At 30.1% G+C, this 11,345-nt stretch overlaps 1 protein-coding gene across 1 annotated transcript; it reads right to left on the reverse strand.

Annotated features, from left to right (window-relative positions):
• Positions 1–2,137: 2,137 nt before the first annotated feature.
• Positions 2,138–4,300, reverse strand: LOC118446430 (uncharacterized). The gene is made up of 3 exons (XM_035877083.2): positions 3,587–4,300; positions 3,164–3,252; positions 2,138–3,056 (listed from the first exon to the last, which is right to left on the reverse strand). The coding sequence occupies exons 1-3, from the start codon at positions 3,948–3,950 to the stop codon at positions 2,259–2,261; spliced, it is 1,251 nt and encodes a 416-aa protein (XP_035732976.2). The 5' UTR covers positions 3,951–4,300; the 3' UTR covers positions 2,138–2,258.
• Between the last annotated feature and the right edge of the window lie 7,045 nt (positions 4,301–11,345).

Raw genomic sequence — 11,345 nt, forward strand, 5'->3', positions numbered from 1 at the left:
TCCGTATGCGGTTCAAAGATGAAGATGTATTATTAGATAAGAAAATTCAATAAAGAAATAATTTTATTTAATTAATATTATGAAGAAAAGTAAAAAAAAAAACATTATATTACTCCTTGAGGATAATAATCGTAGAAATTTGTAGATGAAAGAAAAAAAAAACAAACAATATAATTTAATAATAAAATAAAATATAACAATATAATAAAATAAAAACAAACAATAATTTTTCATGAAAATTTGCTTATTTTATTATTTTATTTACACAGATCGTTCTTTACATCGAGTCGAAGATGTATGATTAAACTTAATACTTTTTTTTTCAAATCAAAAGATAAAAACGCAACACAATCATTGCTTTCTCTTTGTTTTTCATTTAGTTACATGCATACATACATACGTACACACATACATACATACATACATACATACGTACATACATACATACATACATCTATACATACATACATATATACGTACATCCATACATACATAGTTACGTAGTCCATATAATAAGTCATGATCACGATCACGTGGGAAGGTTCGCGCTCGATCTTTATAAAATTAAGACTGACATTTTTATCAGCATGTTCCCATGGCCCTTTATAGCGTCGGTAGCACCACGAAACACGATTACAAGGAGAGCACCAAGTTCTTACACGAGCACACGTTATGCACACCGACGTAAAGTCGTCTACGTACGGGGCACTTGACTGCCAGATGACCCGTCGTGCTCATGCGATAACCTAAAAGGCACCCATGGCTTAGCTCAAGCTGTCAGAACTCACCTATTTATAAATGCCGTTTTGCCATATTATTTCTATTAAATTCTCTATCGCCAATTCTTTCTATATTCTCATTCTTTATATCTTTATATCCACATTGTTAATTCTTTGTTCCTTCTTTCCGTCTTAGATTTATTTATACGTACACACATACATACAACATATATGCATACATACATACATACATACATACATACATACATACATACATACATACATACATACATACATACATACGTACATATATACATCCACAAATATCTGTATATATCTATGCGTGCGTTTTTTTGCGTATTGAGAAGAAAAAAAGGAAAACAAAATTTAATAGTTCGCGATGAAAAAAGAAAATCACTTCTCGGATGATGGAAGGTGTGTATAGCCGAGAGTGACGCTAATCGAGTTCAAGTGGGACGTATGTATGTATGTTAAACATTGGCTTCGTAAATCCTGAAGGACGATAAAAAGAAATATAGGATCTTGAATTTATTTTATGATACGAAGGAAGTCTATACCGTGGCGTTTAAAATTTTTCGATCAAGAAATCGAATATTTTTTCTTTCTTTTTTTTTTCTTTTTACTTCCTACAAGATTCGAAATACGAGATCAATTAAAGATTTTTCGTAAATATATATATATATATATATATATATATATATATATATATATAACGATTGCGACGGTCAGGTGTTTCGGGCCACTTCGAACGGTCTGAATGATCTAAAAAAAGAATTTTACGATGGGACGCGAGTTACGCGGAATATTGAACTAAATGTTTCCGCAAAAACCACTTGAAGCGGTTTCCGTTGCGGCCACTCAAGGCACTATCCTTGGATTTCTCCGAGAGTGAGTGAGAATGAAAGAGAAAGAGATAAAAAGATGGAGGGAGAGAGAGAAATAGAGAGAGAGAGAGAGAGCGAGAGAGAGAGAGAGAGAGAGAGAAAGAGAAAGAGAGAGAGAGAGAGAGTGAGAGGAAGAAGAAAAAAAGCTTACCTAACTAAAGTTATAAGACAAAAAAAAAAGAAAGAAAAAAAGAAGTAATAGAACAGCTGCCAATAACTACTAAATAACTAAATTCTTGAATTAACTTTTTTTTCTTTTTTTTTTTTCTTTTCTATAGTGATAACTACAATTATAATACGTGCTGACGTTTAGAAAATAATCTAATTGTAAAACTTAATTATTATTTATACCTCTTTAGTTGATCGTGGAGAGTGTCCTTAAAAACGAAAACAAAAGAAAAAAAGAAACAAAAAAAGAAATGAAAAAGAAAAATTAATGGTTTTGATAAAAATTTCGGAGATTCGTCGTTCCATCAATATCGTCTTCGTTTTTGTCTTCTCTATTAATATTACAATCTAATAATTAATCCAAAAATCGGATTTCATTGGTCGATGTGTTTTCGTCAATAAAAAAATGTAAACACTTATTTAAGTTCGTACGTCGTAGGTAAAATCACCAGTGTTAATCTTCGATTTACCACAATCGTTGAAGATTTTGATCAATTCCTGACGATATTTGTGCGTCGATCGTGTTCACATATTGCATCGGATAATTCAACGGACTGATATAATTCGTGAAACCATACTCGGTACTGGAGACATCCATTATACCAGCTCGACACTCGGCTACCATTTTGTTATCCGCCGGTACACATTTCAAATCGGGAAAGGTTACGTCGTTAACAGGATTTGTTGTACCTTTGTATTCGGTCTTGATCGTTCTGACACACTCGTGAACACCAGGACGAATATCCGTAACGTAATTGGACCTGTATTCGTTGTTCGGCAACATTTGTTGTCTTTGTTGTACGTCAATGTTAAGTACAGACCTATTGCTATGATCAGAATTGACTTCATTTCTGTACTCCGGACTGATATTCGAATCCATTCTCATCTCGCTCGAACTTGTTCTGAACTCTGGGCTCAATCTAACGATCGATTCAGAACTTCTAAAGTCTCCTTGAATGTTCATTGACATGTCCGGTCGGACGTTCGACCAATATGGTACGTTGTAAGCTTCGTGAACGTTCGGTTTACCATCTTTTATCAAAACGGGTACAGAAATTTTCTTCAACGATTGATTCTTCATACCTTGTGCCTGAAGTTTCTCAGCGTCCTCGAGTCTCGCACGTTTGTTCTTGTAACGACGATTCTGGAACCAGATTTTCACCTGAGTACTTGTCAACTTCAAACTCTGCGCCAACATTTCACGTTCCGGTGCACTTAGGTATCGTTGTTGCTTGAAACGTTGTTCCAATTCATAAACTTGTGTCTAATGAAATAAACATCGAATTTCTTTTTTAATGAATTTTTTTTCTTGGACGATATCAAACGAAAGTTTTTCATTCTTTTAAAAATTGTTTTCAAATATTTACCCACCTGCGAAAACAATACTCTTGGTTTTCTTTTCGTTCTTTTACCGGACTGACTCTTTCGCAATTCCGTTTTGCTTGACGTCACGATGTTCCCTGAAGAAAAATGGAATTATTAAATTATTTCTATAAGTTTAATTAATTATCAATGAACTCGTAATAGATTAAATTAGTACGAATTTTATTCACTCATTAAAATTAAAGTCAAAACATTCAAGGCTTGAAAGTTTCATTTCGATGATCGTAAAACTTTTTCAAGACAGAATATAATTTCTTATTTACATAAACATACGTCAATTTATTTTAATAGTTAAAGTTAATTAATTTGAATTATCGTACTTTCAAATACTATTTTTTTGTCAGACAAACATATATAATATATATGTTATATATATATAACTCGATAAGAAATAAATAAAACGTGACTAACCATCTTCGGTGACAGGAGTTTCTTGATAAGGCGGGACGACTTGACTCAGCTGATGTACATGATTTAATTCGGAATAATGAGAATAACCAGGCACCCCTTGTTCCTTGAATTTGTCCGTGTCCCAATTATTGTCAGGCACCACGTTGTACGCGTAATAATCCTGTGGTATATGAGGTTGTTGTGGTTGTTGTTGCTGCTGCTGTTGCTGTTGTTGTTGCTGTTGCTGTTGCTGTTGTTGTTGTTGTTGTTGATGATGAGGTTGATGTTGATGATGAGGATAACACTCCATTACTGCAAACTGTTGATCCTCGTTAAGGATATCACGTACGCTGAACGGAGTAGCCGATATTGAAGAGGACAACATTCTAAAGCATTATCCGTTCGTTTAGATTCCTAGCTTCGAAGATCCTAGAAACGCAGAACGTAGAAAATTTTTGATCGATCAATATTACTTATCTTTCCTCTTCTTTGAATAGAAAATAATTTCGAATCACTCGTTTCTCAAAGTGAACTTATTTGACACTTTCAAGACAACACGCCGAACGTTCGTTTAAATCTTAAAAACTCGACATTAAGGAATATCGTAAGAATCCTCCTCTTTTAAATTTGATAATTGAGATAATGATAACGAATAAAATACGTCAAACTTGTAAAATTTTTAAGGGATGATCACGGTCATGGAACGGTCAGGTCGGAGGGCGAACGTGTAATGTGACTTGGTTTCACGATGAGAGTCAAGTGTTGGGGTCTTTCGTCGGACAGGGACAGCGAAACGATAGAGGCTTGAGTGAGTGTGTGCGCGCGCTCCCTCGTTCCTTTTTCAATGTCTATGTATGCGTAAGCGCGTGTCCTTCCTCTCCTCGGCGTGTTCTCTGCTCGCAAAGACGAGATTTTTACCAGCACACCCACGTATTGGCGCTACCGCTCCATGAGGGTGGTCGTTTTATCTCAGCATATATATATATATATGAATGTATGTATGTATGCATGTATGTATATATGTATGTATGTATATATGTATGAATATATATACTTTCTTTCTCTTTCTAATTCACTCAATTTTATCTCACATTTAACTATACTTATTTCTTATATCATTTATTATAATAAATATTTTATTTAAACGATCGTCATTAGTGATTTTTTAATTATTTTTCTTGAATAAGAATTCTTGATCGTTAATTATTTACACATGATTTCTCTCTGCCAGATCAGATATTTAATTATTTATACATTAAGAGCTTATTTTTTTTTATGGTTATCTAATTTTTTAGACTTTCATATTTGACGATTAACATTTATGAAAGTTTTTAAAAATTATTGATCTTATGTGAAAAAATAATTTTGTCACTTCTTTGATCATTTGATAGTCAACATTTAATATTGATCCTCTGATTACTTTTTTTCAATTATTATTATTATTATTATTATTATTATTATTATTATAATTATTATAATTATTATTATTGTTATTATTATTATTATTATTATTATTATTATTTTATAAATTGCCTCAAAAAATTGCAGTATTTTACTTCGACGATTGATATTTAACAGTTTGTTTTCTATTTATTTTTATCAATCTCACTTAAAATTAAAAAATATTTCGATTAATATCTAGGTAAATAGTGAATGTTAACAAATAAAGAAAGATTGTTTTTTTTCTCTTTTTTTTCGAGCCACGTTTGGGATCCAATGAAGATAACGAAGGAAGATCAAAAAGAAAAAAAAGAATGCGAATAATGACGAGCATGTCCGTTTGCAACGCATTATAATTAGGATAGGGAATAAGTACGTAAGTAAGTGAATAAGTAGTAAACACGATGCGAAATAAACTTTTTGCTTGGTAGACAGCCATAACGCGAGAGTGAGTTAGGGCGGAGGAGCAAACCCAAGACCCGCCTATATTGGCTGACTTGACCAATCGAAAGATCGAGGGATCCGAGCGTCCTTCGTAGATACTCTTACGATTAAATGCCATCGATGGACAAGCGTAGATTCATTTACGTAAAAGTGTATATATATAGATATATATATATATCATTCGCCATTCCTCACGAGACGGTTTAAATATATATATAGATATTAGTATCTAGACAACATCGATCAATAATATTTTAAAATAGAAATTAATTCGATTATTTTTACATATTATGATTAATGAATCGACAAACATCGTTTATCAAATCGATAACATAAATCGTTTATCGTCTTATTAATTAATTAAATGCGGAAAGTAAAGCAACGTTGAAGTATTGATTGGATAGAAGTAAATAGAGCTTTTTTTGGGTTATTATTTTACTTAATTTATTCCTTTCTTTTTTCTTCTTTGTTTCTTTGTTTTCTTTTCTTTTTTTTTTTTTTTTTTTTTTTTTATTAAGCAATTATATCAAGTCAATTAATCAATAGTAGAAATATTATACGATGCTGGAATAATAAAGGGCTGGAATATCTTAGTTGATTATTTTCTCGATTTAATTTCTTTTCATCGAGATACTTATCAAATTAATTATAATTGATTATTAATTAGTAATAATAAATGATATTTGAATTATTCAACGGGATAACGGTTTGAATTTTTCGTTGAATTATTTTTATTAATTAATCTCTTTTACTTAAAAAAATAAAAAAAATAAAAAATAAAAAAAGAAACAAAATATTTTTTTAATCTTATCCGAAGTTTATGCTTAATAACCACATGATTATTAAGTCATTTAAGGCAGTTTCAGATTACATTTTGTAAGCGAGAGATAGTTTACAAAGAGTTTAACTAGAAACGAAAGAAAGAGAGAGAGAGAGTATCTTGACGTGTCGGACGCGTGACGTTCACCCGTCAAGATTTAAAAAGGTTTCATTTTCGGTGACGAATCATTCCCGTGAAATGAGAGGGTGAAGGAAAAACAAAACAATGCATTTTTCCCGCCCCAATGGTCGAAAGCAAAAAGAGAAATATAGTACCCCCCTTTTTCGAGTCTGCGATTTCGACGACGAGTCGAAAGTAACATAATCCAGACCTCTCTTTCTAGAGGCGCCCAGAACCCTTGAAGCTCGACCCTGGAATTCGAAAAATCGAACCCTCGAAACTTAATCCTACCGGCTAATTTAAAAAAAGAAAAAATTAAAAAGAAGAAAAAGACAAAGAAAAAAAAAAAAGAAAATTTTCTTCCTCTTTTCCTATTTTTTTTTTTTCATCACACTCTTTTCATATCAACGTATGATTATAATAATAATAAAGATTATTATTTATTATAGTATTATAACATAGTGTTAAAGTGTATATATTATTATGTAATATAATGTAACATAGAATTAGACAGTGAAAGAAGAGAGAAATGTATCTTCTAATCATTGCAATATTATATTTATATATATATATATATATATATATATATATATATATAATGATTATTATAATAATTATTATAGATTCTTTTTTCTTTTTAATATTATGAGTCAATTGATGTCAATTCATTAAAACAAAAATTTTTTTTCAAGTATAATGAGTTAACAAATTATGGATTTACGACCTATGATGTATTATTGTATTTTCAAAAGAATCTTTTCAAAGGATATGCTTTAATTTTAATATTAAAATAATAATTACATATATATATATATATGTAATAATATATATATATATATAAATATATATATATATATGTAATAATATATATATATATAAATATATATATATATATATATATATATATATATATTTTCAATATATTTGTATTGGGATGGTTAATGTGTTGGACGTACGATTACGAATAGGAAGAAACATTTGTGTTGGTGAATGCGTGGCCCTGTCGTGTATAGTAGGCGCCAAGAGATAGCGAGGCGCCTTCTTAACTGTGGGAAAGCGACGCCGGCCGCGGCGTCTCGAGGACCTGCTGGTACGCGTGCGAACCTATTGTCCAAGACAAAATTTTGTTTTTCTTTCTTCCCCTTCTTTTTTATTTCTTTTTTTTTTGTTTCTTTTTTGTTTTTTTGTTTTTCTTTTCTTTTTTTAAATTCGAATTTTATTTTTCACACAAATCACATCACAGATTACAATTTTATAAAATAATTATTTCTTGGTAAAATGTTACATCACATGTCGTCAAAATAATTCATTTGATTAAGTATAGGTAAAATTATTTTTGCGTATGTGAGTGTGTTTGTGTATATTTGAAGGAATAATTAAAATTATTTTAACATACGTTTAATAGGTAGATAGATATACCTTATTAGAGATTTTTTTAGTTTCTTAAGATTTTAATTTTATCAATTAATGTGAAAACAGAGGATACGCAAAATTAAAAAATACAAATTTCAAAATATGTACTTTAACCATCGAATATCTAGAAATTTTATTTAATTAATTTCTATTTATACATAATTATAATTTATAGATTATAATTATATATTAATATTTATTATGGTTTATTAATAAATTTTTATAATTTATCGTTAATCATAATTTATATACTTATACGTATACAAGTATATATATATATATATATATATATATATATATATATAACAGTTATATATATATATATATATATATATATATATATATATATATAACAGATTTAATTCTTTAAATCTGAATTAAAAGAACCTTTATATTTGAACACTAACATTAAAAAATTTCTTTATCAAATTATTATTTCCAACGGATTGAAATATAGAACAACTAAATACTTACTCACTTATCTGTTAAATGAATTATACAAAAGAATAATTTTTTATTCTTACCAAGTGAGATTTAAATCGATTACCATTAAATAGGTGGACAGAAGCAAAAGAAATCCTGAAAGTCAACGGGAACGATGGTGTCCAGTTGCAAGCGTCTCGAACGTCTCTCTATGTTAGTAAGTACATGGTCGTATAGATACAAAAGGGCTCTTTGTCAAGAGAAAGAAAGATCGGACCGTCCGTCGCGTCCGTTCGCGTTTAAATACATAAGCTGCTTCATGCGACTATATGGCACCGATGCTTCTCTCTCTATCTTTTTCTCTCTCTTTCTCTCTCTTTTTCTATCCGTCGGGAGTTTATAGAAAATCCCCTATACAGAGTCCGATCTTCTCTTCTATCTTCCCTCTCCTTTTTCATCGTCATCATCTTCTTCTTTTTCTTTCTTTCCTTTTTCTTCTTTTTCTTCTTTTTCCTCTTTTTCTTCTTCTTGTTAGTCGTGGCACGCTCGTGGGAGGTCAAATGCCGCCCATGGTGCCCTTCTTACTACTTTTGCTTTCCTTCCCAGGATCTGCTTTTTCTCTCCTTAAATTATCGTTTTAAAATATCATGAGAATGTTATGAACAATAAGACGATGTCTGTGATTTCATCTTCTCTCTCTCTCTCTTTCTCTTTCTCTCTCTTTCTCCCTTTTTTTCTTTCTCTCTCTCTCTCTCTCTCTCTCTCTCTCTCTCTCTCTCTTTCTCTCTCTACTCTATCTACCACCAATGATTTCTTTCTTTATTTTTTCATTTCTTGTTTTTTTTTGTTTTGGATCGATAATAACGGGATATATCAAAATCAAAATGAGACACAAGTATTTACTTACTTGCTCACTTACGTACGATAAATATATATATATATATATTTTTTTTTTCTCTTTTTCTTCTTTTCTGTCTTTCAGAATTACATGTAAAATGTAGATGATAGAAATCAATGATATAAAGGAAGTGCGATCGATTTTAATTTTTCATAATTTGCGTTCTAATTTCGTGACGAATGTTAAACCTTTGCTTTTTTTTATTTTTTTATGGATTTTTTGTTTTAATTTTTTCGTGATCTTCGTACAATCACGAATTATTTTTTTTAAATTGATATTTAATATTTTCAGTGCGATTAGAAAAAACATACGATTGATAAATTTGGATTCTTTTTTCGGTTCATATATAATCGTAACTTATAATATTAAATACGATATATAAGTACGAGTGGTTACACTTTTTACTTTTGCAATAATTATTTGTTTCAAATCGAACGATTATCTCAATATAATATTATTTTGATCGATCTAGATGTGATTAAAAAATGATGGAACGAATGAACTTACTTTTTTCTTCCTTTTTTTTTTTTTATACAGGATGTTCGAATGTCACAATAGGAGAAAGAAAAGAGAAAAAAATCGTTTCCTTTTAGCCGTTGTAAACAAAAACACGAAAAAATACGTATCCGTTGAAAGTCCAGTCGACGAGTGCAAAGGTCGGTCCTGCAAAGTCCCTGCTGCATTGTGCTTGAAAAGGTCAAAGCTACGAAAGTACTACTATGTTCCCGCACTTACGTAGTACTACTACGAAGAGACTTTCGTCGTTTCGTTTCACGAGTGGTCCAGACAATTGCGTGCTTCTGGTTGTCTAGACTGCCAAGCATATCCCTCCTTTTATTTTTCTGCGGTAACCGACGGAAAACGCACTCATCGTTTACACGACGTATTTAACTTTGTATTGGTGTTGGACATACTTATTTGTCTTTGCTTTTATCTTTTTTTTTCTTCTCTTTTCTTTTTCATTATGACTCGCATGGTAACCAATCTAATCTTGAAGTTTTGCAAAATTATTCTTAATAAAATCATTATACATATTTATTATATATATATTTTTATTACAAGATCAGATTGTTTCATCCATTTTTCCATCTTAATCGTAACTAATTTTTCAATAATATAATACCTTATATGTATATGTATATATATGTATTTTTTTTTTAATCTTATTACACTTTGTCTATCCAAAAATTAATTTATCTATCATGTCCGAAATTTAATTTATAATATAATATAATATAGTTACTTATTGTATTATAGATATATATATATATAATATATATAATTATTGGATATATATAATATATAAATATAATATATATTAATTTATGTATATAATATATATAATATATATTAATTAATGGATATGTATAATGTATATAATTTAGGAATATACTTTTTTATAAGTTATATTATAAGTTTCACATTATATAATTGATTATTGAATAATTTAACATATTTTACGTTGCAGAATGAATTTCGTAAATCTTTCTGTATGTATGCACGTCACATCGAATCTTTAACAATCGATAAGACAGATATAAACTCATGTGAATACATGAAAGCGATCTATATTTATATGATGATTAGTTTATATGATCTACGATATAAACTAATAAATTTAACACCACCGTACCAGCTTATGTTTTCAGGTTTCTTTACTGTGGGAAAAAAGTGGAAAGCGTGTCCATGGTCGACACTTGAAGATAAAACTCGAGCTGTGGATTACCTTCCTATGACTTCAGTGTCAACAAACTCGGCCTGATTTTAACGCCCAGTTTCTTTCTCGGACCCTTGAGTCTTCTAACGATCCGCATAATCATTAGGATATAAGTCGTTTGTGACATGACAGGACGCGTTAATTTGGTCTTAATATTAACTGGACGATATTTGAGATGTTTGAAAGAATCGTATTTGGTAAACACCGATATATCGCTCTCGTTTTGAAGCTCTTTCTTTTTTTTTTCTTTTTATCTTTACTTTTTTATTTTATTATTTTTTAATTTTTCTTTTTTTTTTTTTTTTATTACGAGCAACTTGTACTTTTTGTGCATTAACACGATCGTTACTACTGTGAGAATGCGGGGAGTAATTATTAGCACATAAATCATGCGGTACTCGTGGCAGTCAAAGAACGAGCATTTTATGATCGACCGAACAAGTTTTATCTTTTTTTAATTGATCTCAAATTACTAAGTTATTACTGTACGCTTAAATCAATATCT

The sequence above is a fragment of the Vespa mandarinia genome, chromosome 9 (assembly GCF_050613455.1).
Source record: "Vespa mandarinia isolate Hongniang chromosome 9, ASM5061345v1, whole genome shotgun sequence".
In the NCBI taxonomy this organism is placed as follows: domain Eukaryota; kingdom Metazoa; phylum Arthropoda; class Insecta; order Hymenoptera; family Vespidae; genus Vespa; species Vespa mandarinia.